The 22624-nt window shown below is 48.7% G+C and overlaps 1 protein-coding gene across 1 annotated transcript; it reads left to right on the top strand.

The window, feature by feature from the left end:
* Window positions 1-563: 563 nt before the first annotated feature.
* On the top strand, window positions 564-21977 carry ITM2C (integral membrane protein 2C; the record flags this gene model as incomplete). The annotated part of the gene is made up of 6 exons (XM_080349929.1): window positions 564-698; window positions 14546-14683; window positions 16185-16373; window positions 16641-16751; window positions 20447-20597; window positions 21886-21977. The coding sequence occupies 6 exons, from the start codon at window positions 564-566 to the stop codon at window positions 21975-21977; spliced, it is 816 nt and encodes a 271-aa protein (XP_080206055.1).
* Window positions 21978-22624: the final 647 nt, after the last annotated feature.

Raw genomic sequence — 22624 nt, 5'->3', positions numbered from 1 at the left:
CAGCTGGGTTTTCCCAGCTTCCCCAGAGTAACTTCTGCTCTCTGTGTGCATCTTCAGGCTTGGTAGCTTGATCAAGGTGTGTTTTATTTTGTTTTTCTATTTGGTGACCTGATTTCAGCTGTGCCACTTGCAGTACTGAGGATTTAGCACCGCAGGGAGCCAGGGCTTCCTGGGGCTGCTCTGCATCCTCAAACCTCCCTAAGGGCCGAGGAGCTGCAGCAGAAGCCTGCTGAAGCAAGAGCGGGCAGGAGAGCAGAGCTGTGGCTGGGACTGGGAAGCAGCCGCGGTGCTGTTGGCAGCAGATCCCCCGGGACAGGTGTAATTGCCCGAGAGTGGGGCGGTGCAGCGGGCACTCCCGAGACCCGCTGGCGCTTCGGGCACAGCCCCGCCGCTCGCAAACCCCCGTTTGTCTCCACAGCCCTCCTGGGGGACACCCCCTCCCCGGTCCCAGCGGCGGCGGGCGGGCGCAGCGGAGCGTCCCGGGCTCCGCCGCGGGCGGGGGCGGTGCCGGCTCCTCCCCGGGGCGGTGCCGGTGGCGCGGACGGCGGCGGCGACGCGGGGCCATGGTGAAGATCGGCGTCCAGCAGCCGCCGGCGGGGCTCAAGCCGGAGAAGGAGAAGGAGAAGGAGAAGGAGAAGGCGAAGGCGGCGGCGGGGGGCGATGGGGCGGCGGGCACTGTGCTGCTGCCCTCGTGCGCCGTGAGTGCGGGGCGGGCGGGCGGGCGCCGCGGGGCGGGCCGGGTGCCGCCGGTGGGCGCACCGCTCTGTGCCGGCTCCTTACCCTTTTCTGCTGAGTTATAGCTGAACGGTGCGTGCGTGGGGCCGGGTGTCTGCTCGCAGCTCACCTGCTTTTCGGAGGGGTGCCCCGGGAAGGATGAAAGTGTCCGGTGTTGTGGACGTTAGCTCCTGTCCTAGTTGGTGCGTAGGCATCTGAAGTTGGATAAGTAGGGAGGGGATGGAGCAGCGTAGTTGCTTTATTGTGGGGACCAGCCATCCTCAGGCACTGAAGTAAATGGCCAGGGGGAAAAGTGTTTTAATTCGTCCCTTAGGTCTGGGTGGTTTTGCCTGGAGGAATGTAATTTGGGATTGATCATTCATGGGTGGATTTCAGATTCTAACATCTCAGAAGGCTTAGGGTTGTCATGGAGAAGAGATGAGAGGAACAAGACAGCTGGTGCTGGAGCAAGATAAGAAACAAGGGGATAAGAGCACACACAGCTTTCTAGATGCTTTGCAGTTTTCAAGATGGGAGTTGACATACTGAAGTTGAGTTGCTCTGCTGGCTTCAGGTGGTGGGTGTCAGAGGGGAATATGCACTTATGCTTGCAGAGGCTGGGACCCTGCCAGGCGTGAGGTGAATAAAGGCATTGAAGCATCCCTGGCAGATGCAGAACGTGGCCGGGGCCTTGGGGTATGGTTATGTCGAGTCCCATCCGGACAGTGTGAGTCACAGGCAGGCAGGGCTGGGCACGTACCAGGGGTGGTGTGGCTGGTGCCCCTCTGGAGGAGGGGCAGATGAAGTGGGCCCTGTTGTGCTCGACCAGGAGTTTAGTGTTTCTGAAGTCTCTTGTGCTAGAGAACCCTCAGCTTGTGGGCTCTTCTGTGAGGGTGGACCACCCTGTGTAGTGGGAGGGTGTTGTCCAGAGGAATGGGCTTGACCCATGGCATCAAGTCCCCCTTGTTACAGTGCTTCTATATCAGAGCAGGAGACTTAAATGGCATTTCTGAGTTCCTCATAAATGCCTCAGACGGTGCGTGCATATTGATGATTTATTGAACCCTGACATCTCCCTGACTCAAACAACTACACAGGAGCTGTGGTTTTGCTCTGTTCCTGCAGCAGTTCAGAGTGTCTCTCTTCATGTGCCTTGCTGGGTGAGTGGGGATTACCTGCCCCGGAGAGCTGCTCTGCAGCAGGGGCATTGGGAGATTGCTCAGTTCTGCAGAGAGTTCAGGGAATCGCTTATATCGTAATGATCTCACATCATGCACGGATGTGCTTGCAGCTCTCAGCTGTGCTGTCAGTGTCTGAATGTGCTCGGTCTGTCATAATTGCATCTATTAATCTAATGTCTAGGAGCTATACAGAAATCTGTAATGGGGGAACGTGGCAAGCTGTAGTCTCTCAGTGGTTTCCAAACTTCATCTTTCCTACTTACAAACAAAAGAAGACAATAGGTTTCTTCCCACCTTTGATATTCAGCCCTGAAAGCTGACTATTGCACCGGACTTCCACCTCATGCTGCCATAAAACCAGCTTTCAACAGCAGGGGAGTTGGTCGTTCTGCCGATGCTGCATGAGCTCGAGCGGGATCTTGCTCCTTCTCACATTCACCATCAGAAAAGAAGTTTAAAAAGCCATAAAATAATAATAATTAAAAAAAAAAAAGAGAGAAGCTTGTTTCCATTATTAGTGCTGCCAGATCTCAGCAATCAAAATTATTCCAATTCAGGTCCTGCCAGATGAATGAAATAGGCTTAAGTAGCAAATAATAAATTTTAGGTTCTTTACATCGCCTTGAGCCTTTCTCTGGCTCCTGAGGGGCGTTGTGTTGTTCTTTTAAGCCCACAAGAGCTACAAAGGAACATAAAAAAGTGAATGTAAAACAAAGATCCTTCAGCAGTATCTTAATTCCAGCAGACGGGCATGTAAGAAAATCAGCATAAGACCCATGACAGGAGGGCAGGAGCAAGTTGTGGTCAGTGCAGCATGAGGGTGTCCAGGGAGCAGCACGTCACTAACAAGCGGGTGGCCTTTTCCTGATGCTATTTTTCGGGATATCTATGACACTGAATCCCTCGCTAATTGTCTTTTGGTTATAGTTTGGACTTAGCTGGACCGAGGGGATGTGCTGCTTTGTAAAATGTCCAAGCCGTGGGGTTGGTCTTTCCGTAGCCAGACATTCTTGCCACGCTTTCTCCCGCTGCCAGTAATTCCTCTGTGTGTGTGTCTTGCTCTAGCTGCCTTGCAGCAAAATGGCATTGGTGACATGCAAACAAGATGCTCTGCATTCCTCTCCTCTTTGATCTCACAACTTCAATCCCAACGATAGGAGCCAGAGCTGGGAAATGATTCAGCGGCGGCTTCCGCAGCCTGTGAATTTTGGCAGGTGCTCAGTGAATGCAAAGATGTGGCAGGCAGGAAGATGTCTGTGATACTAATGTGTCCCAAAAAGTAGGAGGTGAGGAGTCCTTGACAGCAAGCTCACATGTGCTCAGCCTTGTTTCTCCGCTGTGCAGCTCAGCTTGAATTGGAAAGAATATACAGTTTGAATTGTCAGAAAAATCCATGTAATTTTGAGGCAGTTGCAACATTTTAAGGACTTATAAAAGAAACAATCTTGTTGTCATTAGTAGGAGCTGGCAGGACGTAGCAGCCTCGAGCAGAAGGCAGTTTGAAGTTATGCAGTCAGTAAAATAATTTGTTGTATTCATTGGAAAATATTTTCCCAGATGCAAAATAGTATTCAGTGAGTTTTAATTGAACTCCAGATTTACAGTCAGAACTGGAAATAAATACATACGCTGTGTCCTTAACTGCTCTGAGAAATATGGTCCTTGAGTTTGTGATGGATGTTGAATTCCACAGGAACTGAGTAAAACTGGTGGCTGGAGCTCTCCAGTCAAAATTTGGTTTGGGGTCTTTGTGGGTTGATTCTTTGTAAACCTCTGTAATACTAGCAGCTACTTATTGTGCAGAGACAGTGTAAGAGCCAGAGCAGAAGAGGTTTCATTAAAATCTTCTGCTTCAGCAGAGGTAAATTATAAGAACTGGAGGGAAGAGGCATCTCTCCTCTTGCTCTGTACGTAGCGCAGACCGGCTGCTCAGCTGCCCTGGCCAAGGGCTCTGCAAATGCTCCTCCCTGCCCACCCGGCGTGAATCAAATGCTGCAGCGCAGACCGGCGTCTGTGAGGATGGGGCAGTTTGGAGACAAAGGGAAGATTTCTGTGTGCATCTGGGAATGCTTTCACAGAGACCTTTCAGGAGGGGAAGCAGAAAGCAGAACCTGTTGTCTTGTGTCTGGGAGAGGTTGTCCTGAGATGGTGCGTATGATCATGTTCACCTTCAGCCTGCCAGAGCTGTGCTGGGCTCCCCGTTTTAAGAAGGACAAGGAACTACTGGAGGGAGTCCAGCAGCAGGCTAAAAAGATGATTAGGGGTCTGGAGCACCTTTCTTATGAGGAGAGACTGAGAGAGCTGAGTCTGTCCAGCCTGGAGAAGAGAAGGCTGAGAGGGAATTTTATCAGTGCTTATAAATGTCTCAACAGTGGGTGTCAAGAGGATGGACCAGATTCCTTTCAGTGGTGCCCAACGACAGGATAAGGGGCAACGGGCATAAGAGGTTCCCTCTAAACATGAGGAGAAACTTCTTTACTGTGAGGGTGTCAGAGCACTGGAACAGGCTGCCCAGAGAGGTTGTGGAGTCTCCTTCTCTGGAGACATTCAGAATCCGCCTGGATGCATTCCTGTGCAATCTGCTATAGCTGAACCTGCTTTAGCAGGTGGGTTGGACTAGATGATCTCCAGAGGTCCCTTCCGACCCCAGCCAGTCTGTGATTCTTACCAGGCAGACAGTGTCTCGCTGCTGGGGCTGTTGCTGTGCCCCAGCTCCCCTGTCTTGTCAGACGGCTGGGGAAGGGGATATGAGGAAATGTCTTTTAAACAGGCTTTTTCACAAAGCAAGCTGTAAATGCAGAGGGAAAAACTAGCTGGCAGCAATGTGGATTGATTATGCTCATTGACATTTTTGCAGGCTTGATACTCCTGAGCTGTGAGTATTTTCACCATGTTGAGGTCTTGATTTAGGAATCTAAACATGGTAAATATTAATTTGAAGAAGCTGCCTCCTGTAACAGAAGGTTATTCCTGGCCTTTGCCCAAGCCTCCTGTATCCATGTGGCCTGAAGTGATGACTTGTTTTTCTGTCCTGTATGGAGTCATCAGTCGTCTCTGGTTCTTGGTTCCCCATGGTTTTGGGATGCCTTGGAAGTGGAAGAAAAGGGCTGAATTGGAAAAAAACATCTCCAGACTCTTACAGGATCCACTCTAGTGAAATATTAGACTTCAGTATCTTACCAGACTCCGGATATTAATATTTGATATTCCAGCTGAGCATGACAAAGGATCTGGCTAAAAGTGGCAGAGGGATTGGGGGAGAGAATGACTATTTCCAGCAGAAATGTTATAAATGCAACTGAATTTGGAAACATGGAGCTCTCTTTTACCAAAGAGATGTAGACTGAAGAGCTGGGGATGGAGAAACTGGAAATGTCTGTCTAGAGATGTGCATTCTCCCAAAGCTGAGGAAGAGCCAAAGCCAATGCAGCTTTGCATGTAGGTGCTCTTTACGTGGGAAGAACCTGTTGCATTTACCTGCTTTGAGTGCAACAATTTCCTTGGCAAAACATAGAAAACCAAGAAATATCTTTTAAAAGAAGTTTTAAAGGGTGCAAATGAACCAAATATACTTATGAGGTGGGAGCTTTGCTGCATACGCTGCATGTGTTATTACTGCAGTGCTATAGGTTCCGTCCATAGGACAGGAGCCCTCCTCGCTTTGCTGTAAGAAGCCCTGTGCTGAGAAAGGATAAGCAGAATGCTGATTTTCACCCTGTTATTGCACCTTGCTGCTCATGGGGCCGTTTGGGAGAGGTGGCCAGATGGGTGGCTACTCAGAGGAGAGACCTCCCAGCAGCAGAGCATCGCCTCCAGGTCTGGAGAGACAGAGTGTCCAGGGAGGATGAGGTGCCTTTGTGCGCAGTTTTGCAATTCCTGCTTTTGCAAATACCAAATCTTTGCTCATTAAGGGGTTTACAGGAGGTGGAAGAGGCATTTTCAGTTCTGGACAGGTACTTTCTTCCCAGATGATGTGTGGGAACCTAGAATGTCCTGTGTTGGAAGGGACCCACAAGGACTGTCGAGTCCAGCTCCTGTCCCTGCATATGACAACCTGAAGTCAGTTTGAACAATAAAGCTGAAAAGGGTAAATTTGCCTCCTCTCTATTGCTGTGTTAAACTAGACACCATTTCTTTCTGGTGAATTTTTGATTGCAGGACTGATTGTCAGGGTTTTCCTATGCTGCTGCTGGGAGAAGAGATAATGGCTGTCAGTGTTTCTGAAAGGGAGCAGTGACTTCATTTTATGGTGTGACACTGTTTAAGTCCTGATTTTCAGGGAAAAGGCAAATGTTGCAGCCTGAAATCTAGGTCCTTGTTAAGATGCTTCAGCCTGAACTACAGGAAACGCTGCACTCTGACCCCTCTGCTCGGAACAAACAGTAGAGGTTTACAGCTCCCATGCCCTCTCCTATCTGCAGAGCCAGCAGAAGGCAGTGCCTTGGCACTTCCAGCTCCTAAGCGTTTTGGCCATGGCTGTGCCCTCCTTTCTGCCTGCTCTTTTTGGAAGGGTGAGGTGGGACAGCAATTGAGCACAACCAGATCAGCAGTGCTTGGCTTATCATGGTCACATCTGAAATGACTAATTTGCTCTTGACCATCTCCACCTGCCTGACTGTAGAAGCTTGGAGGCAGGTGCTGTAGTTTTCAATTGTATGTTTGTTTGGACCCCCATACTGTCTGGAGGTGGAGCTCTCTGGGGCGAAGCAGTGGTCAGAGCCCAGCCGTGGTGTTCAGGTGAGTCCTCTGTCCCACTGTTGTTCTGTTCTGGTGCTTCATTAGCATCCAAAGCCATCACTGGTGGTGAAAAACTCTTCAGGTGAAATTGTGTGAAACCTTTTCATATGTACAAAGGTCTTTTCCAGGTCACATTTTCTACTTTCATGCATGTTCAGACAGCATCCAATCCTTTGCACCTTTTGCAAAATTAGTCTTGGCTTGTGCCCAGGACTCCATGGTCCTCTTGCCCAGTTTGGTAGGTGTGTTTGGTTTATATTGGAGCAGATGCACAGTTTTAGTCTGGGAAAAGGTGATTGTGTGGCTCTCAGAATGGAAGTCTGTCCTGCTCCTTCCCAAGTGTGTGGTCCCGCTGTTCTGCCATAGGACAGCTTATCCCTTTGGTGGCCAGTCAGGCTCGTGGCTTGCTTCTTCCCAAGCCATGTGTGGAGGTGGAATCAAGCAGGCTGGTTTTGTGGGCAGCCGGTAGCAGCTGCTCCTGGAAGGAGGAGGACACTACACTGAGAACAAGCTGAAAGTTATTGGCATTTCCTTGCATCAGTTTCTTAGTGCTCTTGAATATTTTTGGCGTTGATCAAAGGTCTTTTAAAGAGTCAGGTGTCTGCCCACCTGCATGTGTCTTTACCTTTGAGTCAAGTCTCTCTCTCGAACTTTGCCAACCCCTTGATTTAAGAGCTTCTCTGGTTCCTGGAGCGACCTCTCTGCTCTGCTCTTGCTTGAGCTGCCCTTTGTCTTTAGTTGCTCTGGGTAGGTTTTGAGACCCAATGCCAAAGCGTAACCTTTGTTCTTCTCCTGGGGAAAATTCTCTTTCTTTTAATGCCACTTCCCACTTCAGGGTTACAAAAAAAATCAGGCTCTAGCTTTCACTTGGCGATGTGTGCTTCCAGGTGAGGTCTGCCCAGGTGCTCCAGAGCCTTTTGGCTGTGGTGATGGAGCCTCCCCAGGGCAGGGACTGTTTCTCCCCGTTGTCACAGTGAGTTACTACAGCTCCTTTTGATTTCTGGAAATCAGGCCATGTATATCAGACTCCATGTTTTGGCAGTCAGGCTATTAAACACCCAGGTTGGGACATTTTTTTCCACTTTATCACAGCTGTTTATTTTTCCTCTGCCTGCCTGTCTGTTCAGTGCGACACTTGAGGCTCTAGCTGTGTGCCTGATAAGAACAGCCATGTTTTCACAAGGGGCTTTGTTGGTTCTGCTAATGGTCTGAATGGTTTTACTGCTGGGAGAGAGGAGAGGGAGGCTGGAAAAACTCCATCTGGAAGGTGTTGTGCCTCTGCCAAAAAGAGAAAATAAAATAATGTATGGAAATGAATTCCTCACCCCTGTGTAAAGAGGGAGGAGAAACAGCCCCTTAGTTGCAGAAAGGGATGGAAAAGGGAGAAAAGAGCAGGGTTTATATCTCCCTTGCTGATGAGGGAAGAGAAAAATATGATCACTGAGCGCTTAGGAGCTCCCACACGCGAGGCTGCATTTTTAACATCCTGCTGTCTTTGTCGTATAGCAACAAAGCTGGGGGTTTTCATTAGCCAGTGATTGGGTTTGATATTCCAATTTCCAGCACTGCAAAGTGACTCCTGAGGCAGGTGGCTTTGTTTCTAGTCACGTGCTGTGGTATCATTTAAAGATGTGATTAGATTCATGTATTGCAACCTTTTTGCCTTCAGCTGTGATAGTCTCTTAATTACAGGCTTGCTTTTTTTCTTTTTTTTTTTAGCTTGCAGGCATCTTTGAGTCCAAAAGCCACCAGTTGTGTTCTCTGTGGAAATGCTGCTGCGTGCCCTGCACAAGCGCTGCTCAAGTGCTGCGCGTAGAGAGTTCGGTTGCCTTGGAAACTGTGTGCCAAATATATATATGTGTATATATATCTCTCCATGCATGCACACTTTGTTTTTTTTCCTGACCCTAAAGCATTAGAAATGCTCTTCAGCCTGGAAAGACTCTTCTTGCAGGTAATGGGCTTGTTCAGAGGCCTCTCACTGCTGGTGCTGAGCACTGACCCCTGGGATTCCCTGCCAGGGCAATGGCCCAGGCACTGCTCCCTGTTGGTGTCACTGCTATTTCTCCTAATTTCACTCCCTCTCCTTCCTCCAAGCATAACTGCTCTTGAGGACAGGACTCATTTCGCGTTAATCTGGCAGAGGAGCCTTTGTTGGACTGTGGGAGATGCTTTGGTGGACGCAAGGATGAACTGCCTTTGCTGCGATGGTTTATCTCTCTCCATTCCTCTCCCCCTTCTTGTCTGCTCTCACTTTCCTTCTCCAGAGCTCTCGCAAGTGCTCCAGTCTGGAAGCCCAGCAGGCCAGCCCTGCTTGCTCTGGTGTCCCTGGAGGCCCTTCATCACCCAGCTCACCTGCATCTGAATGCCTAAATATGGGAGGGGTTGTCTCTGGGACGCAGGTCTGGATCTCCTTGCTCTACAATTTATCCCACAAACTCTCCAGTGCTTTTTATCATACAGAGGGTTGCTGTCTGTGTGGTGGTTGGGCAAGAGAGCTTTGATCCACATGTAGGAGGAGCAGGCGGCAGCGGTGCGGACATGGGGGTCACTTTCCTGAGAGGTGGCGCTCAAAGCCAAGCCTGGCACATCAGAGGAGAGGTCAGTCTGTACCAGCTTACACACCCTGCGGCCGTGCTACAGTTTGCCAGCAGTCAGCCACGGGCTTTGGCCATCTGAAGTCACTGGAGGTGTTGCTATTGCAAGTCTTCATATTTTGTGAAGCAGTTACTGATCTTGACTGTGAATATGGGGCTTGATGTGCTGAAGGTAGAGACCTTGAACTGATTTTTTCTTTCCTCATAGTCTGAATTGGCCTTTGGTTAACAGAAGTTAGTAAATGCTGTGATCAGATGAATTTTCTGATGTGGGTTTCTTAGGTTTAAAGTCTGCAGCCTTTGAGCAAGCCGTGGCTGCTTGTGGCAGTGGCTGTAGTTACATCAGCACATCTTCTACATCAGGAGCTCAGGCTGCTGCTCCCTGGAAACAAGCAGCATCCCGGAGAGGGATGACATATTGTACTGCCTTTCAGATAGCACTCTGCTCCAGACCGCATCCCTTTGAGTATTTACTCTGCATCGCATTTCTCACCTCATCAGTCATCAAAATCACATCTACTATTTTTAGTTGCTGCAAGCCTCTTTGCCTGTTGGAGGTGTATATTTAGACACTTGCCAAGCTGTGTCCTCTGTTTGTCAGGCTCTGCTACACCAAAAATGAAAGATTTCAAGCCTGCGTGTTTCAGAAATGTGGGAAAAATGGTTTGTGGAGAGCTCAGACCTGTTTCCAAAGCTGAAGAAGCAGGAAAAGGGCGTGAGCTGAGCCCAACTCTGCCAAGGCAATGTGCGACTCAGGAGGGAACAAGGCATGATGTGACACCTTTAATTTCCTCACTTTGTCAACTTCAGGAAGACATAAGCGATGAAGGAGTGATATAATCAAATATCTATTTTTCACAACCCTGTACTGTATTAATGAGAAATACCAAAGGCAGCCCCTCACTGGGTATGGTTCTTGCTAGCAGCTCCTACTCAAGTTGTGTGTCCAAAGGCTCAGCGCTGTGAAGCTGGGGGGTTTTGCTTGGCAGGTGTTGATGGCTTCCCTGCTCTGTCTTACTCTGGCCTTTGGACTTGATGTCCGTGCCATGGACTGGACATTGTGGCTATGAAGCACAGCCTGGCTTCTGTCCCCCACCCCCTGCAGGAAAGATGTTCCTTAGCCATTCTGTTACAAACAGGGATAATGAGACACCAACCATTTTCATCATGTCCTCAGCAAGACCTGAGATTCTGAAGAAAATCCCCACAGACTGAATTAGGGCTTTCTCCTCCCCCCCCAACCCCTCACCTCAGGCTGATTTCAAGCCTCCTCTACCAAATGGTCTGTATCGTAACTTCATCCTCTCCCATCTGGGCATCTGCAGCTTGTGCTGTTCCTGTACTGGCCCCGTGAGCAGGCAGGGCACTGAAGCGTAGTGAAGAGCCTGTTTTATCCATGGAAGGAAATTCCTTTTTATATTCCAATATCCTGTCAGGTGCCAGGTGCTGGGTAGAGTGTCTGTGAAGCAGTCGCACCTGCCAACTGGAGCTGGGTCAGCATGTCTGGTTATTTAGGCGCGTGCTGGAGCTGCCTCTGTCTCTTGCCCGGAGGGATGATGTGCTAGCAGGACAACACCTGGCAGAGCACCAAGACGCGCAGATGCTCTCTGTGAGAGATAGGTGCTTTTCCCCATTGCCCATGAGGAGGAGGAGCGAGCTGCGCCTTCCCCTCGGGTTGTGCGGAGGAAGGAGCTCCACCCGTGGCCTCTCCCAGTTTTCCCACTGGAGAGGGAGCTGGACTGGCCCTTTCTGTAGGGTGAGCAAAGCAGCCGCCTCCACTGCCTGCACCGGTGCTGGGGCGTGTGGTGGTGCCAAGAAATACACAGCAAAGAAAGGATCATTAAATGGAGTGGCAGGGTCTTCCTGCCCTGAAATTGCAGTGGGATACACTGCAGAGCTGTGGGTCTGCCTGGGCATCCTCCTTGCCTGTGCCTCAGTAGCACCTGGACCATGGACATCGTGCTCTTCTGCTGCTGTCACTTTTCCATCCATTAATTCATGGAGAAGCAAATTAATGTTCATCTTCTGCATAGCCCAGTGTGGGGAGGAAGTACCTTATGTTCATTTTTGTGTAAAATAGGCCCATCTGTTAGAATACTGTGTTTAAAACAAGAAAAAAAACCCTACCCATTTGATGAACTGAAATACCTGTCCATGCCTTTGTCTAGGGGTGGTTTGGACTCCAACCTTTCCCGTTTCTCTTGGCCAAAAAATCCCATAGTTGTTTGAGACAGAAAACAGTAGGGTGGCTTGTTGCAAGAATACCATCTGGTTAATGAATTCGTAGGGAATATTGTTAAGCATCTGGTGAACGTTGTTATACAGCATTGTTGCATGTTAATATTTTGATTTTTGTCCTCAGTGAAAATGCATGTGTTGAAGGCGTGATCTGCTCTTCAGGAGAAGTGCTCTGCCAAGTCTGATTCTTTTCCCCACCACTGAAATTCGTGGAGGTCGGCAATGCTGCCAGATCTGCGAAGTCTGCTGTGCAGGATGAGCACGGTGCATGGTTTGTTTTCGCAGTCGGTCTTGGGGCTCTTTCTGGCAGGGATGGCTTTCCTGCAGCTTGCTGCTGGGACAGCCTGCTTCTCTTTATCATAAGGTTAGCTCAGGGGAAAATTGTTCCCTTACTGGGGAGCCAGCCCGTCCTCCGATAAGAACAGATGGAAATCAGCTGCGTTGGATTTCCTGTTTTTTAAAATGCCCACATTTCTCCTGCATGGAGAGGTGGGCCTGTGGAGAAGGGGTGCAGTGTGGTGTGAGCGGGGCAGCAGCCTGTCGAAGAAGCTTGCTGGATTTTTCCAGTGTGGGAAGGTTTGATATCGTGAGTGAAATGCTGTGAAAGCAGGTCGTGCGCCGCTCCGTCCGCAGGCTGTCAGCCCTGAGAATGCCTCCAGCCCAAAGCCGACGTGCTGGCAGGTGTGTAGTTGCTTTTAAATTGTAGTTAATTCATAGTGACAAATGCTGGTGGCCTTTTAATCTACTGGGCTGGACGAGGGAGATGTGTGTTTCAGTGGAGGTTTGCACAGGTGATTTTTATCCAATATTTTGCAGGGCTGTGGTTAGTTGTTCCCCTTGACCTGGCTGGAAGCATCATTAACCTCACTGTCTTAACCTCTGCTCCATCAGAATGGTTGCTATTGAGCTTTTTCTTCCCTCCCTTAGAATTTGAGGGGGTTTTTTTCATTTTTTCCTAGTGTTTTGTAACATCTCCTCGGACAAAGCCCTCCTTCGCTTCTCCACCCTCTCCCAAAATGCAAAACTCAGGCATTTTTCCTGAAGCCAGGAATGTTTTGTAGGGAGGTGAACTCACCTCCTTTGTTGGTGAGGGGTGGGATGTCTCCCCATGCCTTTGGCTGTGCAAAGAGCACAGAGCTGCGCTAGCAAATAGCAGACCAGTGAGGGCTTATTTGCCCCTCCCTACCATTCTTCAAACACAGTTTTCGATGGGAATAGCTTTTTTTAGTCTTTGTGTTGCTGTGTCCTTCTGAACCCTCTCCCCAAGCTCTCCGTGGAGTCTGCACGAGCAGCTCACCGAGGAAGTGAACAGTGCGTTATCCATCACAGGAGCCTGGCACCTTTCGGATGCAATTCGCTTGCAGAGCATTAAACATTTTATCAGCCGTGCTTCAGTGTCAGTAGCAGGAGAGCTTTTCATTCCTCCTCACCCCCACTGTCTACACTGTTTCTCTGATGATAAGTATCTGGAGAAATCTGTTTTTGTGAAACACTTGACATATAGCATGACTTTTCTGTCTGAGCAGTTCATGTCAGAGGGCCTTTAAACTTCCTCTGGTAATATGACTTTTTTTTCTTCTTTGTGGCTTGTCACAGTTGCTGTCCCTCATCTGTAGAAGGAAAGATTGGAAAGGAAGGAAAGGTTGGAAATTAACTTAAAATGTGATATTTTTCAGTTTGCTCATCCCTTTATTTGCTGGAGGAATGGCAACAAACTGATTAAATGCTGATCCTTCAGTGTGAGGTGCTGTGGCTCTGTCAACAGCTGGGATGAAGGAGAAGAAAATGTAGATTAATTTCTTCTGGAGGTGTGCTGGAATTGGAGCTCTCCCAAAGCAATTTGGTTGTTGCAGTTATCAGTCTGACTGTGGCTAGAAAAGAAGCAGTCAATAGCAGGAACAGTCGGCGTCAGCTGGGAGTGGGGCAGGTAGCAGAGGGGCTGCAGGATCCCTGCTCTGCCCTTGTTCTGCACCTCCATGGAGCTCAGCTGGGCATCCCTGCCTCATGGGCTCCCCAGAAGTGCCCAGGGATACTGGAGTGCCCTTGCAGGGGCAGGAAAGACCTGTTAAATCTGTTCCTCCAGCTTGTGCAGATCTCTGTCTGTCTGTGGAGAGAGCATCTTCTGTACCACACGTACCGGATCAGGTGCTGTGCAGAGGAGTTAATCCGCGGGAGCCCTTCCTGGCATGTCTCTGCCCACCTGCTCACTTGAGGGCAGCTTTCAGCTCTTCTCTGTGGAAACTGGGGCATCTCTCAACCAGCTTCTTTCATCTGCTTCTGAAAGGCCTCACATCCTCCTGCTTAATGTTTCAGAGGGTTATTTTGGTCGTAAAAATAAGAGCATCGTGCACTGGGATGAGCAGTCCCAGGAGGTAATCCTGCCTTTGCACTGCCCTCCTTTTTGAGGGCTGTAACAAGGTGAGCTGGCTCCTGTCTGTATGGATTGGGCAGCGCTCTAAGAAAGGCAGATCTGTTCTCTTTTGAAGCTCTGACCATGTTCCTGGAAGGTGTGCAGGAACCTGCTTGAAAACAGAGTTGAAGTGATTAACGCAGATGTTTAGTTAGGCTCACTCCAGCATGGCCAGTAGGTTCCTCTCTGAGAACAGTAATTTCCACTGCAAAAATTTTCTCTGAAAAATGCTGCAGGAGTGGTAGCATGTCAACAAAGCTTTTTGAGTATAAATATGAGAGAAATGTGTTACATTCAGTAGCCAGGAACTGCAAGTTCCTGATTTCCTTCTTTTTGGTCAATACTTCTTGCCCACAGAAAGAAAGCTTGACTTTGTTCTGAGCAGTTAGTGGGAAGCAGACTATACATATATATGTGTATGTTCACGCACACACGTATTTATTTATTTTTATATATGTAATATTTATTTATACTTTATGTTGGAGCGAAAAATGCACATGAAATGTTTTACTCTTGCCCGAATGCTGCCAGATGTGAAGTCACCTTGCAGGACGGTGCCTGCCTTCTTCAGTCACCACAAGCCTGTTCATGGCCTTTGCATACAGTGTAGTTGTTTTTCTGATCCCTCGCAGCGGCAGCTGACTGATGCTCTTGGTTTTGTCTCACAGGAGGAGCCAGCACCCATGGTGCAGGGACGGAGGTCATCGCTCAGCGGGGTGTGCTACCTGACCATGGGTCTCCTTGTGCTGCTCCTGGGCTTGGTCTTTGCATCGATGTATGTGTACAGATACTTCTTCATCACCCAGGTAGGGGCGACTGGGAAGGTCTGCTGGCTCTTCGGTCAGGGCAGCCAGACAAACGGCTTCACTCTTTGAAAGAGGTGGTGCTGTTATTTATTCCTTTGCACTGCTGTAACTCGGGAGCCGGTCCTCTGAGCACTGCAGACAGACAAGGCATGTCCTAAGTGGTAGGCTCAGGCTCACCTCCATTCCGACTGCCAGGATGGGCCTTCCAGAAACCTTCCTCTTCCCCTTCCTTGTGGCTTTATTTGACCTTTTTTATCTCCATTAAAAATATCCTGTTAGTTCTACCTTTTAAACCCAACATTACTGCTGTCAGGGTAAGGCAGTCTCAAAGTGTGGCTTGTTGTGAGGGTCGAGCAAGCCCTGGAGAGAGCAGGGAGTTAGAGGCAAGGGAACAGCTTTTTGCAGTAGGTTTTTTAGGCTGTAGCACAGCAAAACTCTGTAGGTGTAACAAAAATAGGTGCTGCTATTAATAAAGCAAGCGGAGACATGAAAAGTCAGAGGGAGATGGTATGAAGGTAAGCCTTCAACTTCCATTAAATTCAGCATATTTTCTTCCATGTAGTCTTGGCAAAGCCTGGCCTAGCTGAGGTGCTGGGCTAGCAGTGTTGTGATGGGTCAGAGCATAGCGAATGAGACAGACAGAGCTGCATTTTACAGAGGAAACTACTAAGCTCTGTGTCTTGCTGAGTGTTTAGCCAAGAAACTCCAGAGCATTGATTTGTGCTGAAGCCCTTGTTCTGCTGCAAAGCAGCTCTTAGTGAATGAGTTCTCCCAGGACCACCAGCTGCCTTCGTCTCTGCAGCCAGTACTTATCCACTCAGCAATATAGACTGTTTATACACTTCCTTCCTCCATAAATCTCCTTGCTGTCAGATTAATTTGCAATCTTTGTTTTCAGATACGTCAGTTTGTTCTTACCTGTGCTGATTTATACCTGATCTAGAAACTCTGTGACTCGATCGCTCACTGTGCGTTAGCTCTCTTGCCCATAGGTTGTGCTTCTGGAGCCTGGGAGAGCAGCAGCTGCTGTTTTGCAATGAGGCGAAGCTGCTTTGTTTTGGTGCATTTGCCATATCCAAGCTACAAGTGCCTTTGGAAATGATGCTCTGCTCACCCTGAGGCTATATGCCTTATGTAGAAACATGCAGTTACAGGAAGCCTTGTCTATGGAGGGATTTGAACAGCCTAGTTATGAAACATCAGAGTCTACAGGCAATCAGTTTGCCTTTCTGAATTACCTCTTGTGAAATCGCATGAGAATCCTGTATTCCCTTTGGACCTGGCTAGCAGGAAGGGAGACATGGGCATTTCATGAGGGTGCTTTGAACTACCTCCATCAAGAACAGTTTCTGGTAAAAAGACTGATCTTGAAATATTCTCAAGCATCTGTTTGAAAAGGGTGTTTTTACCCAGTCTGGATACATTTCTTCCTGTGTTTGCTCTAGTTGTTAGTGGTGTGTGTGAGTGTTGTACCTCCACCTGGATCATCTTGTCCCCACAGCTGCCCCGTGAGAGCGTGTTTCACTGCGGAGTCCTCTACGAAGACTCGCTGTACTCGCCATTCAAAGGGCAGCTGGAGTTGCATGAAGATGTCAAGATTTACATTGAGGAGAACTACGAGCAAATCAACGTCCCAGTGCCCCAGTTTGGAGGGAGTGACCCTGCGGACATCATCCATGATTTTCAGAGAGTAAGGAGCTCTTGGGGCCCTTGGGATTGTAGCATGGGGCTGAGCTGGGCTTCACCAGCATGATGCTCACGGCCTAACACTATCCCTGTTTTCACATATGTCTATGATGGTCTTGTTACTAAACTGTCCTTGGACAGGTTCATTGCTTACAGCCGGTAATTTTGGTAAATTCAGGTAAATTCCCTGAATTCCCTCTTTTCACCCATCTTCACAGCCACATTTCATTGCGAAGGGCTCAATTCCTTAATTTCTCTGCTTGGAATGCAGGGTCTGACAGCTTACCATGACATAACGCTGGATAAGTGCTACGTCATCGAGCTGAACACCACCATCGTGATGCCTCCTCGCAACCTGTGGGAGCTGCTGGTTAACGTGAAGGTACAGCTGCAATCCTGCTTATTCTGCATGCTTTTCTCGAGTTGACTCCTAGGTGCCAGCTAGAAGCTTGTGGGGAAACCAGGCTTGCTGTGTTCATGTAAGTCTTGGCCCTGGCAGAGCTGGGCTTCACATAGAGCAAAGGCTTCAGAGGGTTTAGCTGAAATATTAATTTTGCAAACATCACAGTAACACTGGCGTGGCAGATCAACCTGACCAGGGTGACACAGAGAAGCAGCAGATTCCTTCCCTTTGGTGTTTACTGATTGTAGGAATAAAGGGAAAAAAATAAACATTTCCCCACTTGCACTCTTGCCGTGGTTACCGCGGCAGTTTGCCATTTACAGAGCCCTCAGTGTCCGCTGGGGAGTGCCAGGCCTTCAGCCTTCACCCTTTTGGGGAGCAATCTGTGCTGCCCTCCCCACTGTGCTGTGGGCTGCAACACCAGGCTTGGGCTCATGCAGTTTTGTTCACAGCAGGCATTAATTTGGTTTAGTACCAGCGGTTTTGTTCAGTCCAAAAGCCTGTGCCACTATTGCAGTGACTGAAAGCAGTCTTAAAATAGAATCCTATTTAATCTTAACAGCAGGAAAAAAACCCAGGGTTTTTAAGACTGCAGAAGGTGCATATCTGTCTTGGTCTTTTGGAGGTAAAGCAAAGCACTGAGCCTCGGTCTTGTACTCCCTCCTGTGATAGTCTGTTTGAAAGAAAAGAAGAAAAATCCACCAATCTTAACTCTTTTGTCAATTCCCTACACTCAGCCGCTGCTACATGCGGTGTGATGAACTTTGTAGGGGTTAAGTTCAGAGGCAAAAGGCTGTGCTTTGAGCAGTGCCTGGTCTCCCATCCTTGTCTGACTCCCCATTTATTTCCTGGCAGTCCTTGCAATTTCATGCAGTGACCATCTGGCAAATGTGCTGGGAACCATGCTGGGGTACGACACACATGTGCCTACAACTCGCTCCAACCAGCCTCTGACCATGGCAGCTGACCAGTCCCCGGTGCAGAGGGAAATGGAAAAGGTGGGATTGCACAAGCTGACAGCAGAGCCCCAGGAAAACACTGAGAGATTGAGAATACTGGTCACATCCTAAAATAAGAGATATAAAATCACACTTAATGAAAATTATGCTTTATCGGGAACTGAATTCAAAAGGGGATAAAATACAGTTTAAAAGATGTTTGATTCTTTGAAGAGAGTACAAAGCAGACGGGGGTTTAAATAACGTTCTGATTATTGGTATAAGTAAATGTCCAGTCTCTCTATGGAGGTTTTAACATGCACCTTAGAGACATTGTTCTGAAGTGTTTAGCTTGGTCTTGAGGTCAGAAAAGGTTTTTTTGCCATGAGGACATAAGTGGTGGAACAAGTTGCCCAGGGAGGTTGTGCTACCTCCTTGAAATCCTTGAAGGTTTCCACGACCAGACTGGATAAGCCCCAAGGAAGCTGGTCTGATCTGGTAGCTGCCCCTGCCTTGGGCAGGAGATGTGACTAGAGACCTCCTGAGGTCCCGTCCCAGCTCAGTTGTCTCGTGAGCCTTGTGTCCACAGGCACAGCCTTGCTGGTGGACTGTGTCAGGCAGAGAGGACAGATTTCTTTCTGCTGTGGAGAACCTTCATCACCTGATGACTTGGTCCCTGCTCTGAAGTGCTCCTGTTTGGATGCTGGATGGGCTGTGTTGGTGCTTGGACTTGGAGGCTTTTGCCTTGCTCCTCTTGCTCCCCCTTTTGCCTCCTCTGCTCCTCTGCATCTGGTCAAGTCCCTAATGAGTAAGACTGAATGTTTAGTTTTAAAGATGTTCAGTGGCTTCAGTCCTGTTTCTAGGACCAACACAGATATGGTACCAGGCCTCTAGCATCTGATTTTTTTTTTTGCTTGTGAATGGCAGCTCTGCTGCTTCTTGCAGTGTTTATTGTGCATAGGAGTGATGATTTAGTGGACAGGGCTGCTTAAGTATCTGAGAGAAAAGGATGCAGGGATGCTCACCTCGTGCAGCACCAGAACCTTGGAGATGACCTGGTTAAATGGTGGGCAGTCCTCATCTGCAGAACCCAAGATGCTCGGTGCTCCAGTTTTCTTAAAACTCCTGGTGGAGAATTGAAGGTGTCATGCTTGTTGCACAGTCCTGCCATGGTGGGGCGATGATTCCTGGCTACTTCAGCTGCCACAGCTATTTAAATCTAAAACAATTAAGAAATTGGATAGTGTGCATGTGTGTGTCTCTCCAAGCCCTGTTGCCATGTCAGGGATATGGCAAGTCCTGAGCCCCAGCCCTGGTGTTAAGAGCTCCTGCCAGTAACTGCACATATCGCATGCCCTTTCCTGTGCTCTCCCAGAGAATCAATAATTTAATTTCTTGCAGAACTATTGTGTTAGTGTAGTACAAAGTACCACTAATGGTCTAGTCCTCTAGCATTAGAGGAGAGCTTTATCGATCCAGTCAGCTTTGCCGGCCCAACAGCACAGTGCTAAGTTAAGACAGCATGTTTCCAGGTACATCTCTACAGAGATAACCAGTCCTGTGGTGGAAACTGAAGAGGCGATATTGGAAATTGTGCTGTTGTTGCTTGCTTTCTCCTCTGATTATATTTGCGTTGGCCCCACGATCTGCTGTTTTTTCTATTTCTTTGATTCTTCTTAAGTGAAAGGGACCAGAAGTAAGGCTTTGCTTCATGGCCTAGTTCACATCTAGTCTGCTCAGAAGCATGCCCCAGCCCAAGCTGTACTTGTAACACACCTGCTTATTGCTGCAGTGATGCCCAGACAGCTGCAAGATGCCCTGAGCATCCAGGGATCAGCTTGCAGAGGGTCCTTGTTGCTGAGCATATCTTTTTCCTGCAGGGCAAGAGGCTGCCTGCATCCCTGGGGTGCACCCAGGTGCCCCCTTTTCTCTCTCCTTGTTTTCTCTAGCCTCTGCTGCCTTTCTGCCGTGTCCCCTACCACTCACCCCGCTCATCACCCTGATCTTCATAGTGGCCTTGCCCCCAGCAGCAAGGAGCTCGGGTGTGCTGCTTGCCCAGGCTCACTCCCTGAAATAAGCCGCCTTCCTGCCCGTCCTCAGCATCACTGAGCAGCGTCCTGGGCTGTGAAGTGTGCCAAGAGCTCGTGTTCTCCTGAGCGCCCAGCGCTACCATGCAGGGTGGTGTTTCTAAGTGTGTGCCCGTGGCCCATCTCTGGTCCCTGTTCCTGTGGGCCGTAAGGGCTGGAAATCATTGTGGCTGTGCTGAGTGGACCGAGGAGGAGGGGGAGATGTGGAAAACTCAGGGCACTCTTGGGATCTGAGCAGGGCTGGCATTTTTTGATTTTACCTTTGAAGTAAATGTAAAATGCACATTTTCAGTAGAGTTCCTGGCATTTTGGTTGAACCTTCTTCCGTTTCCAGATGGGTTTTTTGTGTTCTGTGTGCTTTGTGTACCTTCCTTCCTGAAGTTAGTTTATAACAGGAGTGGCTTCATTCCCCATGTGAACATTCAGTTTTTGGATCTAATCTGTTTTAGTGCCCTGAGCTAGTAGTATGGGACAGTTTACTGCAAGGACAAGTTAGCACATTAACCAGCCTCAGCAGGTGGAGTTTGAACCTTCAAACAGTGAATTTTCCATAGTTTGGTTGTTCTTGGTGCTCTGTATGAGACAGTTCTGTTCAAGCAGGAGGTCGTGGCACAATTGGTCTTTATTTTTGTGGAAACTGTCATTCCAGAAAGGGACGTACCTGCCTCAGACGTACATAATCCAGGAGGAGATGATTGCAACCGAACATGTCAATGACATGGAGCAGCTCGGCTCCTTCATCTATCGCCTCTGCAGCGGCAAGGAGACCTACAGGCTGAAGCGGAGGAGCGCAAGGAGACGTAAGAGCGTTGCTGTGTTCAGCTCTAACTTGCTTTCCCCCCGCATCGCAGTCATTATTTCTGCTGTTACAGCCACGCTGGCCTCTTCATGGCAAGAGGGGAGGTTTCCCTGTGGGTGTAAGCACACAGGAGATCTTTTGAGGTCTTTCCCATCTAATTCATCTAAATCCAAATCTGTGATACTGCTGCTGCAAATGAGTGCTTGCTGCTGTGTTTTATTGCTGCCTCTATCAGCCTAATAGAAACCTTGAAGAAATGATTGCAGGAGCCAGCAATTCATTTACATGTGGGCTCCTGGGGATGAACTAATTCCAGTACTGTTGGGAACAGTTGGGAAAATTTCCCTAATGGAGGCACTTCAGTGGCAGCTATTCTGAGCAGATTACATCTGCAAATTGCCTTCAATTAATTAAGTTCCTAATAATATGGAAATAGTTGTGAAGAGGGAACGTTGGCCTACCTTAAAATGTTTTCATGTAAATCAGCAATATGTATTATATACAAATGGTAATATTGCTGAAAAAAAACCCTTCATTAATTTCAGTATTTGTATTTATTTGGTTTTAGATATGAATGTACTTAAAGGCTTACCTGAAGCATGAACCTGTGGTCAGTTTAGGCTTGGATCTCTGGGGGAGCTGCAGGGTGCTGAGAACATGTGGGTGCAGAAGTCACCATGGCTGGGATCCGTGGTTGCTTTCCCAACAGAAGCTGCACAGTTGCACCTGGGGCTGCCGGCCACTGCGCCTGTGGAGCCCTGGCGTGGTCCTGCTGGTCAGGGTTTGCTGCGGGAGGGCAGCAGCTGCCTGGCAGAGCTGCCCAGAGCTGAGGTCCTGCAGACTGAGGGCATGGGAAGCATTACACGTTTCCCAGAGAGGTTGAGGCCATGGCAGGATTCGCGCATGTGGGGATACAAGCAGGCAGAGGGGCTGTTTTAAGCCCTCCTTGGCACATTGAGAGCTGTGCTCTGTACCAGCCTGTGACTTCTGCTGCTTTCCTGGGGCTTTCTGGTCTCTGAGATAACACTGAGATGCTGTCAGCTGGAACCAGCTTTTTCGATGCGGCTCCCCAGCTCATGGCAGCTCTTACTGCAGGACCATGACCTACAGAATATGGCTGTTCTTCCAAAGACCAGATTATGCTGCTTTTCATATGGGCTGTGCTGTTCCCGCATTTCAGCATTCAGTGGTTGCTGAATCTCATCTGCTTTTCTTCCCCTGCTTGCTGCAGCTCTTGTGGATTATCACTTGTTGATTTTTCCTTTCTCCTCTCTTTCAATCACTTCTAGGTATCAGTCGACGTGAGGCTGGAAACTGTCATCGTATTCGTCACTTTGAAAACACTTTTGTGGTTGAAACTGTTATCTGCAAAAAGTCATGAAGCTGCTCTCCTGACGTAACCTTCCCTAGCTTTGCTTGCACACACACGCGCACACATGCTCTCAACCTTCTCTTCACACATGGCAACCTGTCTTACTTTTTTTACGCCCTCCCCTGCTTGTGCAGCTCTAACCTTTTGGGTCTGTTGTGGCCCCATAGTGGATTCTCTTCTCTCCCTGCTACCTACCTGAGATGTTTGCTGGGCTTAAATTTACACAGTAGTCAAAGTCTGGGAGTAGATGCAGTTTGTTCCACACCACAGGACGGAATCTCTTTTGGGAGCAAGTTTAGGGTAGAAGGGATGGCTGAGAAATAGGAGTGCTGGGAATAGGTGCTTTTTTCCTGGCTGAGCAATTTCAGGCTGGTGTAGTGCTTGGAGGCTGCCTTGGCACCGGGACAGAAGGCATATGTACAAGAGAAGGGTTACCATTTTGATGCTGATACAATGACCAGAAATATGTAACTAGATGCAGTTAGGAAAAGAGCAGCTTTGAGGATACAGGCAGGGTGATTCCAAAAGCTCAGCAGAGGGAGGTTTTCTGCCCAAACCGTGCTGTGGTGGTCCCAGCTTGCTCTGTGCTGTCCCCCCGAAGCCTAGATTTTCAAACACTGAAGGCAGCCACTATGTGTTGTTTCTGCGGCTGGTTC

The sequence above is a fragment of the Nesoenas mayeri genome (genome assembly GCF_963082525.1).
Source record: "Nesoenas mayeri genome assembly, chromosome: 9".
In the NCBI taxonomy this organism is placed as follows: domain Eukaryota; kingdom Metazoa; phylum Chordata; class Aves; order Columbiformes; family Columbidae; genus Nesoenas; species Nesoenas mayeri.
The sequence above is the reverse complement of the archived record's forward strand: the minus strand, read 5'-3'. Positions and strand labels throughout refer to the sequence as shown.